General features: G+C 42.6%; 2 protein-coding genes across 2 annotated transcripts in view; both read right to left on the bottom strand.

Annotated features, from left to right (window-relative positions):
- Positions 1-301: 301 nt before the first annotated feature.
- Positions 302-8,690, bottom strand: LOC115171866 (GTPase HRas). Its single transcript, XM_029729054.1, has 5 exons — positions 8,398-8,690; positions 6,717-6,829; positions 5,393-5,571; positions 4,518-4,677; positions 302-2,509 (listed from the first exon to the last, which is right to left on the bottom strand). Exons 2-5 carry the CDS (start codon positions 6,825-6,827, stop codon positions 2,396-2,398), a joined length of 564 nt encoding a protein of 187 aa, XP_029584914.1. The 5' UTR covers positions 6,828-6,829; positions 8,398-8,690; the 3' UTR covers positions 302-2,395.
- Positions 8,691-10,731: 2,041 nt separating this feature from the next.
- The window catches only part of LOC115171854 (vesicular glutamate transporter 1), a 52,260-nt gene continuing 49,838 nt past the window's right edge, over positions 10,732-13,153 (bottom strand). The window contains exons 11-13 of the mRNA XM_029729036.1: positions 12,894-13,021; positions 12,272-12,341; positions 10,732-11,664 (exon numbers count right to left, since the gene is read on the bottom strand). Of these exons, the coding sequence (XP_029584896.1) occupies positions 11,369-11,664; positions 12,272-12,341; positions 12,894-13,021 (494 nt within the window). The 3' untranslated portion in view covers positions 10,732-11,368. The remainder of the gene's footprint in view (positions 11,665-12,271; positions 12,342-12,893; positions 13,022-13,153) is intronic.

Below are 13,153 nucleotides of genomic sequence, written 5' to 3' on the forward strand. Positions count from 1 at the left end.
TGGCTTTGTAAATAAAAGTATACCAGTGACTGAGCCTACGATTGACTAGAGAAGGCCAGCCAACCCTGGTATATAAAGTGCAGTGGTGCGTAAGGGTTTTGCAGTTTAAAATAAATCTCAAAGTGCCATGGTAAAGGGTGTCAATTGATCTCAAACACTGAGCGGAAGCATTCATATATAAAATATCCCCATAGTCTAGTAAAGGCATAAATGTAGCTGATACTAGCCGATTGACAGAAAGGAGGGCCCATAAGTGTCTCTCTATTCAACTCGTTTCCACCAAAAACAAAGACACACAAGTCCGAATAGCCAAAAGCCACTTTATTCATGAAACGACCTTAAAGTGACTGTCTGGCGGTATGCTGTCTAGTCTCTCAAAGTGGAATGTATTCTAGCAGTGTTGCTCAACTCCTGCCACAGGTCCCCCTAGGGCAGGGGGTACTCAACTCTTACCCTACGAGGTCCAGAGCCTGCTGGGTTTCTGTTCTACCTCAATTAGTTGCACCCACCTGGTGTCCCAGGTCTAAATCAGTCCCTCCCGGAGAGTTGAGCAACACTATTAGAACATTGGTATTGCTGCTCCGGCCTGGGCAATGTACACTACCATAGACACCTATAGGTTACACTCAGTAACCACTGAAACTTCAGGGGGATTCATCCTAGAGGTTGAGTTAGCTCATCCTGCTGGCAACACCAGGGTCATTGTGGGTTCACCTCTCAGCCCACATATTACATCAGTCATTTGGGATGAGACTAGAAAGTGTCCAATGACCACATTTAGCATAGTTCCAACCAACAAAACAGCATGTTTTCACTCAAAGTGTTGGTCTGACACCTTTCAGTGTGTGTGTAAATACCTGTTTGTGTCCCCCGATTCCCTTGTCTAACACTTCCGATACCTGTGGACTGAAATAATTCAAATGTTGCAGATTGAAATACATCGTATAGAATGAACGCTGTTTCGATCTCCACATAAGAGAATCACGTTTTCTCTGACATTCTATTTCAACCTCTTGGGGAAAAGTCTCTGGCTTCAGCTATTAAGAATGTAAAGCTAGAGATATTAGCAAATTACACATTACTCATTTGCAAAGGCCGACTGAGTTTCAGGATCATTCAGCTCAAATTCTTGACCACTAAACCACCATGCCACTTAGCATGAAACTTTTGGGCATGCACCAAAGGAGTATGCTAGCATGGACATTGGAACACATCCAGAATCTGTATCTGAAATAATACCACACGACGGACATCAAAATGGAGTCTGGCGATCAGAATTCACAATAGACATGTTCACGTGCACAACTTTACTGTATAAATGGAACTCAAGCTAGTAGGACACTGAACAGATAGCCTAAATAATTGGACATGATCCTATAGAAATGGCAACAGTATAAGGCTGTGTTCACACAGGCTGCCTAATTCTGATATTTTCCTCACTAACTGGTATTTTGACCAATCAGATCAGCTCTTTGCCAATAATTGGGCAAAAAAAAAGAATTAAGAATTGAGCTGCCCGTGTAAACGCTGCCTAACGACACAATAGTGAGTTGTGGCCTTCGACTCTCAGTTATTGGATTTTAAAAAAATTCAGAAAATGAGAGATTGAGGCTAGTGAGGACCAAAATACCTTCTCTATTACAACACTGTTGAGGCGTTTAAAAGACAGTAACAGAGCCACTTCTGTGTGTAAATACTGAAGAGAAAACTATATTGGAATGCAAGAAAAGCTAGCCTACACTGGCTTCTTGCAATGCAGAACACGTTGGCAAAGACCAAACATCGCTTTTTTCCCCACATGGTGAAAAAATAAACAAGATGATCACTTGAATGTGTAGCTATGTGACTTGCGTCATTAATTAATCAATTAATTACTCCGCTCAGATGTTTACCACTAGGGGCAGTAAAGTGACATTCATATTTAAACCCAGTCTATAAATCCCCTCTTCAACGCTACAACTTCTAGTTTCTTGTTACAATTGTCAGAAAACAATGTGGATAAACTGAAGTCACAATACTAATGGTGCAGCCAATGACAAGCAACAGGAAGTGAAGTTTCCGTTACTACGGTGACGACACTAATGACAGAAAGTGGAACTTGGATGCGTTCACCATTCCAGATCCCCTGTCAATACGAGCGGTAACGTCTCCCATGTGGTAAAGGAACTGCAGCGTGTGAGGGGGTTATTGGGCTATGTGCAGCGTGTGAGGGGGTTATTGGGCTATGTGCAGCGTGTGAGGGGGTTATTGGGCTATGTGCAGCGTGTGAGGGGGTTATTGGGCTATGTGCAGCGTGTGAGGGGGTTATTGGGCTATGTGCAGCGTGTGAGGGGGTTATTGGGCTATGTGCAGCGTGTGAGGGGGTTATTGGGCTATGTGCAGCGTGTGTGTGGTGTTATAGAATGGTGCAACGTCTCTGAGTGCTTTTCTTGCTCTTCTTGTTGCTGCGGTTGGTTTCCTTATACCTCCTGATCTCCCTGACTAGAGAGTAGAACGCCTCCTCCACTCCCTGAAACAAAGACGCAGAAAGGAGAAACTTTACACTCAAATGAAGTGTGATGGAATGCAGCTTGGTCGCCTTCAGTAGACTCAAAAACAGAGCAAATGAGTAGAATAGAAGAGTGCTACCTGAATGTATCCAATAACAAAGTTATCCCATTTGTGCCCTCAAATACTGACATAACGGCTGTGTACAAATGTGTTATGTTACCCAATACCTTTAGTGAGTCAGTTGAGTTTATTGAAATTATACACACACAACAGTTAAGGACATAGGAGTCTGTCAGGACAACACATCTCCTCTCTGACCCTCCGTGTTTAGGACCAAAAGGCTCCTTAACAGCTTGTACCCCCAAGCCATAAGACTGCTGAACAATTAATCAAATGGCCACAGGACTATTACATTGGACCCCCCCCATTTGTTTTGTACACTGCTGCTACTCACTGTTTATTATCTATGCATAGTCACTTCACCCCTACCTACATGTATAAATTGACCTCTAACCTGTACCCCCCACACTGACTCGGTACCCCCTGTATATAGCCTCGTTATTGTTATGTTATAGTGTTACTTTAAATAATTGTTTTACTTTAGTGTTTTTGGTAAATATTTTCTTAACTCTTCTTGAACTAGACTGTTGGTTAACCTGTCTTGGCTAGGGGGGCAGTATTTTCACAGCCAGATGAAAAACGTACCCAATTTAAACAGGTTACTACTATGGCCCAGAAACTAAAATATGCATATTATTAGTAGATTTGGATAGAAAACACTGAAGTTTCTAAAACTGTTTGAATGGTGTTTGAGTATAACAGAACTCATATGTCAGGCAAAAACCTGAGAAAAATTCAACCAGGAAGTGGGAAATCTGAGAATTGTAGTTCTTTTGAATCCCTATCGAAACTACAGTGTGTGGGGTCACGTTGCACTTCCTAAGGCTTCCATTGGCTGTCAACAGCCTTTAGAAACTTGTTTCCTCCTCCTCCTGTTACTGGGCAGAGAATAGTAGCTCAGTCAATGAGTGGACTACCTACGGACAAAGGGCTTGGGTATGAGTGAGCGCGCCGTTCCTTCTTTTTCTCCTAAAAATACCCTAAGGATTGATTGTAAACAACGTTCAACATGTTTCTACGACCGGTAATGGAACATTTTGACTTTTCGTGTCCTGATTTACGCTCGCGCGTTATGCCTTTGGATAGTGATCTGAACGCACAAACAAAACGGAGGTATTTGGACATAAATATGGAGTATTTCGAACAAAAATAACATTTCTTGTGGAAGTAGGAGTCCTCCGAGTGCATTCTGACAAAGATCAGCAAAGGTAAGAGAATATTTATAACACTAATTCAGAGTTTTGTTGATGGCAGAACTTGGCGGGTAGCTGTATAGCTTGCTTCGATGGCTGAGCTATGTACTCAGAATATTGAACAATGTGCTTTCTCCGTAAAGTTATTTTGAAATCTGGCAAAGCGGTTGCGTCAAGGAGTAGTGTATCTATAATTCTTTTAATAACTGTTGTAAATTTTATCAATGTTCATGATGAGTATTTTTGTAAATTGATGTGCACATTCACCGGAAGTTTTGGTGGGAATACATTTTCTGAACATCACGCGCCAATGAAATTATGAGATTTTTGCTGTTTTGTATTTCGCGCCATGCTATTTCACTGGCTGTTGAATAGTGTGTCCCGCAGGTGGGACGGTCACGTCCCACCTAGCCCATAGAGGTTAAGGGGTTGTAAGTAAGCATTTCACAGTACACTTGTATTCGGCGCATGTGACAAAGTTTGATTTGTCCAGTTTGAGGCCTAACAGGCCAGCTACAATGGGACGTATCATCTCTGCAGAGTGAGAAGTAGGAGACAGAGGCTAGCGCTGCTCAGCGTCTGGTTCTATTTCAAGATTCCCACCTGTGAACACGTGATAAAGTGGATCACGTGCTGCTCAAAAGTGATGCTTCCAGTGTAGCTGGTCCATTCCTACTACTCCCCCCGTGTAGTTCCCCTGGCTGGAAAACCCACCTGTCTGGTTTTGGCAGAGGTCTCCACGAAGGGCACGCCATAGCCGCGGGCCAGCTCCTGAGCCTGCCTGCTCTCCACGCTCCGACTCCCCAGGTCACTCTTGTTCCCCACCAGCACCATAGGCACACTGTCACTGTCCTTCACCCTGTTGATCTGTTCTCTGTGGAGGAGAACAAAGGAGGGAGAAGTGGAGAGGAAGAATAGGACCAAGAGGTAGAGTCACGTGTCAAACAAATGGACATGACAAAACAACATCTCAATCTACTTTTAATTCCAAAGCCTCGTCTCCATTGTCAGTGACAACGCAGTTCCTCCACGTCCGCCCGGCCGGACGGGAACCCGCATGGTTCCAATGATCACGTTGACTTCATGGACCGTCAGTCCCTGCATTCATAGAGCCATCTAGAAATTGGAGTGGCTACAGATGTCCAGCCCCATCCCTCAGCTCTAAAGCAAACCAAGTAGAGGGATTGCTGTGTAGCTGTTGTTCCACATTTAGAGTTGGGCCTTAATGGGGGCGTGATACCTAACGGAGTCTGACAACAGTAAGAAAATGGATGCTAACGGAACATGATCATGACACTCCAGCGTTGTATTCAGTAGTCGCGGACCGTAGCAAAACGTTTGGCCTGTTTGCGAAACATTTTGCAACGGAAATAGTTTACTCCAAATGAAAACCATTTGGCAATGAAAACTAGAGTTTATATTGGACAAATTCAAGTAGGTCCCTCTGAGTTTCCTTCTGTTTGCTTCCAAGTGTAAACGGTTTCTGTTGCAAAACCTTTCGCAAACAGTCCAAACGTTTCACCACGGTCTGCGACTAATGAATGCACTCCAGGTGTAGGACAGCAGTCACTGTGACAGACAGTCAGTACCTGTACAGGTGAACGTCCTCAAAGGACTTGATGTTGTTGATGGCGAACACACAGAGGAAGCCTTCCCCTGTCCTCATGTACTGGTCCCTCATGGCGCTGTACTCCTCCTGACCTGCTGTGTCAAGGATGTCCAGCAGACACGTCTCTCCGTCAATCACCACCTGCTTCCTGTACGAGTCCTAGGTTGAACATAACAAAGCTTAAGACCAGGATTCTAATATCCTACAACTCTTAGCATAAATGAGGAAGAATTAAAAACAATGAGACCAGCGATGCTATTAAGCAACATGACTTAATCTGTTTATTTTCAGAAGCTTCCACATGGAATTATTCGGTTTTGCTAACCTGGGTATATTCAACCTAGTACAATCCTAAAATAGGGGTGTGTTCATTAGGCACCAAATGGAAGGAAACAAGCAGAAACAGGGAGGGGCTACCTGGACTTGTCCAATGAGAAAACGTTTATTTTAGTTTTCCATTGCAAAACTCTTTTTTTTCTCTTTTCTGTTGCTCTAATGCAGTGGTTCCCAACTCCGGTCCTGGAGAACCCCACAGCAGCACACATTTTTGTAGTAGCCCCGGACAAACATACCTTATTCAACTCACTGAGGGCCTGATGATTAGTTAGAATCAGGTACCTACCCATAGGTACTGGTGTGAATCTGAATGGATTGGAAAGCATTTTCGTAACATTATGTCTGGAAAGTAATAATCCCGCCCCTTTGCCACCCTTATAGCTTACGGAGCCACTCTGTAAATCATTCTAACCATTTAGCTAGCGGCAACACTTATCCTAATGATCAGGAGACTGTGGATAGATACTTATAGAATATAATCTACATAGACTCTATATGTAAGATGCATATAGTCGGTTGCTACGTTTGAAGCAGACGATTTCAAATCGAATTAATTCACAATTAAAAGGGCAACTGCACAACTTTTTAACCTCCTATTCATTATTTACAGCACCAAACCAGTGTCTACATATGTGGAAAACTGAGCATTTCTACATTAAAAATGATAAATGACAACAAAAGTAAAAAATAAATAAAAAAACATTGATTTCCAAACAGATTCGCGTTGGTGTGGGGAGCAAGAAAATACCATCCCTTTGGCTAGAAACTCATTGCAGGTTTTGAAAATCATGGTTTCTTACTTTTAATCCTACCCTGTGATGTCACAGAACCCTTCTTATCCTTTTTAACTACAGATCATAGCAACGTGCCATTTTCACACATCGACACTGGTTTGGAGCTGGGGATATAAGGGGAAAAGTAGTGTAGTTGCCCTTTAAGAGTCACACAGAGAAACACCTGCAACTCACCTCAATGGTGGGGTCATATTCATCCACAAAGTGATTCTGGATGAGCTGGATAGTTAAGGCACTCTTCCCAACACCTCCAGCACCCACCACAACAAGCTTATACTCAGTCATGCCTAGAGAGAGCGGGAGAAAGAGAAACACGTCAATATGTTTCCATTAAAGCTTCACATAGAAATGTGTGTTATAGATCTGTCATTCTCATTGAAAACAAGTCTACGTGGTAAATCTGTTCTATGTAAGCTATTTCTATGCTTCCCGTTCTTATGTTTTGTTTTTGCTTCTTTCGGTTTCTTACACCAACTTCAAAACAGCTGAAAATACAATATTTTTTGTAATAGAATACACAATATTTCTGTTTATGGAAATTAGATTTCACAGCGGTTTAGATGGTACAATGTTTCTCTACACAATGACTGCTTGTTTTGTCACATTAACTGAAATTAGGCAAACTATTTAGAATTTTAGCAACCAGAAAATGGCGGAGCGATTCCTGCATATTGCATGTTTAATAGCACACATGGAACAGATCTACCACTTAGACTAAATGAGAAGGACAGACCTATAACTCCTATTTCTATGTACATTGTTGGGTCACCCAAAAAGTTACATATTGTAGCTTTAAATGTTGAATCCATTTACAGTTATTAAAATGGTTGATTTAAGTACTAGTTGTTTGCTTACTTGTAAATAAGTTCTGAAATGTCTGTGTGCGTAATTGTGTGTGTGCATGTCAAATTTTCACCTGACTGTATGGTTCATTGTAGAGACCTTAACCCAATGACCTCAAAGAGACTTGGACCTCCTGGCTTAATGATTAATGCGTTGGGCTTTACAGTAGCTGGACCCAGATTCGAGTCCTGGTCGGGGCTACGCCCTCAAAATTGGCTACACTGGTGTCAGATGTGGGATGGCACCTGTGAGGCCATCTGAGAGGGGTGTACACCTGAGGAACTTGGTATAGAGAAGCGTGGGTCACACTCTCCTGAAGGAAGGTGGTAATGTAGGGACCTTAACCAAACCTCAACAAGAGATTCTGACCTCTTGGCATAATGGTTAAGGTGTTGACTTGACAGTCTCTAGATCAGGGCTCGTGTCCCAGTCAGGGCTAGTCCCCGAATTCATAACAATATTATACATTAACTCATTTCTGAGTCCTACATTTTAGGCAAATTATATACTTTCTGTTCAAGTGTGATGAGGTGTTCGTCTTTCTGTCCAATTAGGTAAATTCTAGACAATATTTCTGCACACTTGGGGGACCCCTTTTGAGTGAAGAGCACACCCAAAGGCAAACGCTCTGTTTACTCTTTCAATTGAACACAAAGCATCATAAGACAAAGACACGAGGAAACCTGTGGTGTCTACAGTACAGCCGACAACAAGTTCACATAATATGCACTTTCAGTGATTTGGAATAGCCAACGGCCCGGAGAATTGTCTGATCATTGCAGGATATCAATCTTTATTCGCGGTCATTACAAAAACATGCTGCTATCTACTAGCAAAGAGGCTGGCTCTAATTTGACCCAGATTTGTATGGGAGCTAACGTTAGCTAGCATAGCACAACTAACAGACTGCGGTAGATGGCACACTAGGCAGAATACAATCACTGCATTTCTGCGATAATAATGTAACGCTAGGCCTATTGCATGAGGACAATGACTAAATCAGAGTGCTTACCTTAATTTGGTTGGTCGTTTTTCACCAAACAAAAATGCAGCGTTTGAATGACAAAATGAGATTAGTGCTACATAGCCTGAAACAATTTCCTGATTGAAGCCAGCTAAGAACAAATATATGCTTTTAGAAGCTGCAATCTTTGCAGCAATTGAGCCACAAATATGTCAAATCACTGTTGGCAATGAACGGGAAATATAGGCTGAATATAACCCGAATGAATTTAAAGGTAAGAATTAGTAGGAGGGGAGTAAATCTCTCTAGACTCCATTGTGGTTGAAAAGGGGCAAGGCTTTCACGGCAAACGCAATCAATGGTATTGATTTCACAGCCAATACCATTGTGATAAAGCAGACAGACAGTAGAGTAACCTAACCAGAATGGGTCTTGCGTTCTACTTCCGGTTATACCCGCCTTCAAATCAGAAACTGACCAATCAGGAACCGACTAAAAGCCTCATTGGTCGTGTCCAAAAAATATATCTTGCGCTCGCGACGCCTCGATAGTCCCGCCTGTGTAGGAAGATTAACCAATCAAAGACATTGTTGCAGTGAGGTTTGGAAAGAGCGCACTCGAGTCTGATTGGCTCGATTATTTGGGTTGTTGAGTGTGCGGAGATAATTTGACCACTAGATGGAATCACTGTACTAGCGGCTAACCAACCGATAGGTTGTAAAAAGATCTAACCGCTCCCGACCAAAATATACAGAATTTAGATATCTGTGAAAAACAGACACACAGTCTAGATCGCTTTGTTCATTGCACGCTATTGACGCATTTCAAGCACAAGGTTGATGGCCCAATTTTATGGGGTTTCCTTAAAAACGATATTCAAACTGACAAATTGGATGAGGATAATATTGGGAAATAAAACTTCATGCAATACCTTAATCTCTATTGGGTTTGCTGTAAGTATCGAACTGCATTAGTTAAAGAGAGGATTGGGGCTGTAAAGGTCAGTAGTGGAACCCTGACAGTGATGGATCAAACTGTGTTACACACACACACACACACACACACACACACACACACACACACACACACACACACACACACACACACACACACCAGTCTCTCCCCCCTCACCTCCCTGCCTTAACCTAGGCTATAGCCAATCCCCTGCATCCTTCCCCATTTGTCTCTCTCTCTCTCTCTCTCTCTCTCTCTCTCTCTCTCTCTCTCTCTCTCTCTCTCTCCCCTACTGAGTGCATCTGCTCTCGTCACTAATCTTTGCCTAAAATCACAGAGATAATCCAGCATCCATCTGTCATGGAGCAGAGAGAGAGAGAGAGAGAGAACCTTGGGAATATGAATGTGAATATTATGTAAAAAGTTACAAATTCCTTGTGCTATTACTATACCAATCGCTGTATTTACTAAAATGTACCAGTGCTATGTGACTACTGTAACCAATATGCTATTGTCTACTTAGAAAGTGATAAAACCAGAATTATTGATCAATTATAAACAGAAATGACAACAGCGGTGTAATAATGACGACACCATTTTATATACACCTTTTATTTTACACATATACATATTTCATACATGTCATATTTTTTCTGTGTTTTTGTATGTATATATCTGTATGTGTTTTTACATGTTGTTTCCCCAACAGATAATCATACGTTTCCACAAGACAGAAGAGAACATGGAAACAGGAAAGTAAGAAACCAAAAGACAAAAGAAACCAACAGAAAAACAACAACTATAGTAAGAAGTCCAGGATTGGTTGCTGAAATGTTCTGTTCAGGACACGTAGAGCATACAGTCCCCGTTAGCCTCGCAAACGTACACTGTATAATATGACAGAACACCCACACCTGAAGATACAGTTCGTATTGTTAAAGACCAGTATTAGACACACATTGCACGCTGTGGTACAATGGCAACCGCACATTTTTTCCATCACTGCACAAAAGGTTAACACACAATTCACCGACAGTCAGTCATTCACTAACAGGCCGACAAGTTTCATCAATAGAAATAATACAGCAACGTGTGGTCACACATTAACATCCTAAGTCATCATTACTTCTCTTGTCACACGTGGACACATGGCCACGTTGTGTGGTGCACTCACTGCACCCATGGAACCATCATCACAGCATGCTCACCGCACAATGTTCCAGCACCTGCACCCGACGCACGCACGCACGCACGCACGCACACACACACAGACACAGTCTTGCACAGCTAACCTTGTGGGGACATACAATTCAGTCCCATTCAAAATCCTATTTACCCTAACCCCTATACCTAACCCTAACCTGTACCCTTACCCTAACCTTAACCCTAATTTTAACCCTAACCCTAACTCTAACCCTAACCCTAACCCTAACTCTAACCTTAACCCTAAACCCCCTAGAAACAGCATTTGATCTTATGGGGACCAACAAAATGTCCCCAGTTGGTCAAATTTTAGTATGTTTACTAGTTAGTATAGTTAATCACGTCCACACACACACACACACACACACACACACACACACACACACTGGAATGCTGAGCAACATCTACAAGAAAACATTTACTTCCTTCAAAGCATCACTCCTGACTTGTCACAAAGGGTTCAGGAGCAGGAGGGAATTCTGGGAGATTAGTTCAGGTTCTGGACCACAACATACACCATTATCACCCCCCCCCCCCACACACACACACACTCTCACACACTTACACAAATGCATAAAATTCATATGATGTCCCACATGTGTAAATGTACGTATGTACAAAAACACACCTATGACAATTTGCTAACCCGCTATCTTCCCTCACTACATGTCCTTTTTCCAAAACATCTGTCCTTTCTTATTTCACCTCTCTCTCGCTCTCTCTCTCGCTCTCTCTCTCTTTCCCCATCTCCCCACTCTTCGGACTTGAGAAAGTTACAGTATACTTAACATGGACTTAAGTCAATAAATCATGGACTTAAGTCAGCCTTTTTAGTCAACTTATCTCAAGTCTGAATAGGGCATTATGTGAGCTCCCTCTCTCCCTCCCCTCCGTAGAGATACTGGTTGTATCCTGGAGGTTGAACATATTCCTCCGTCTTCTCCCAGTCCTGGACCCACCCTGCCCCCCCTCCAGCACCCCCTCCTCCGTTGGGGCCCGCTGTTGGCTGGCTCATGGCTCCGTACTGCCCCCCTCCGCCTGTGCGGTACATCTCTTCTGTCTCATTGGCCAGTTCGTCCTCGTCGATGATGCCACACTTCTCATCGCTAGTGTCCTCCTGGTCCGCCCACGGCTGCTTCTCCCCTGACGCAAAGATTCCTGGGAAAGAGCCAGGAGGATAATTCAGAATCAGGTTTGGGTCACATTAGATTCACACCTCGGTTGTAGGCTATTCATAAGACACCAATCGGAAGAAAACTGATGGAAACAGAAAGGGACTAACTGAGCTTGTCCAATAAGAAACGATAGCAAAATCTTTTGCTACGATGTGATTAATACTTTATGTGGCAAAGTGGATTCAAATGAGTAATCACATGTGATTGAATTCATGTAATTGGACTCAAACATGATTTTTTATTTAATTCAGTCTGAATTCCCTTTAGGGTTCACACATGATTGATTTGGTGGAGGATTTTTATCTGTCATTCATTTTGGATTCTCATGCGATGTCGGAAGAACTCAAGTTGCATTCATTCATATATTGGTGATTTACATGAGCCACAGTTGATTCATTTGTGGTTCATGCTAAATTGGCACTGGATTCCCAGTATTTTACACATCATTTATTTGCGATTCACATAGAAAACCCTCACACATGGTTCATTGATGAAATTAACCATTTGCATACAATTCACAAAGACTCCCTGAACTATAGGTTCATTGAATGACTGGAGCTTCACACAGGAACCAAGACATAAACACATACCATAGAAAATCACTCCACCATAGTGAACAACTGAAGCGATGAGGAAGACACCCTGCCAATCTTCACGCGTCTGAGAGAGAGAGAGAGAGCAGAGGATTTAAGATAGGGAATTATGGAAATATAAACATGTTAGAATCATCCTGTTGACAAATTCTGGACAACAAACCAAACAAAACAGTTGAATAGTTAACAAGCTGTTTATGATTAGACCTAATGCCTTGTCCTGGACTAAAAACCATTCTAACTAAATCATGTCCATTCAAAGTTCATTTCAGTTAGTACCAGTCTTTTTCTGCTGTCTTGCCGACGACTCATGGAATTGTCTTGACAATGACAATGAAGTAGGTAAAGCACAGACAGATCTGGGACCTGCCTACATGTTAGTCCAGGTCTAGGCTTAATCTGTGTCTGGGAAACTGCTCCTACATGTAACTGGTTAAATGTAATGCCAGTTTGATAGAACAGAGCGCTGTGTGTCTTGGTAATTCCCCTACATGTAACTGGTTAAATGTAATGCCAGTTTGATAGAACAGAGCGCTGGTGTGTCTTGGTAATTCACCTCCATGTAACTGGTTAAATGTAATGCCAGTTTGATAGAACAGAGCGCTGTGTTTCTTGGTACCTTGTGTTTGGTCATGGCGCCCACTATAAGAGGGCACACCATACCCGACAAGGTGCCCACTCCGTTGGAAATGCCCATCAAAATGCTGGCATAGCGGGGGGCAATATCCAAGTGATTCACGTTGAAACCTGAAGAGAGAGGGAGGGATGGGGGGACAGGAGAAATGCAGAGAAATATGTTGGTTTGGCACCCAGAACCAAATCTCCCGCTATGTAACAGTCTGTCTGGAGAGACTCACCATCTGACCATGCTACAAACAA

This window comes from Salmo trutta, chromosome 32, assembly GCF_901001165.1.
Source record: "Salmo trutta chromosome 32, fSalTru1.1, whole genome shotgun sequence".
NCBI lineage: Eukaryota > Metazoa > Chordata > Actinopteri > Salmoniformes > Salmonidae > Salmo > Salmo trutta.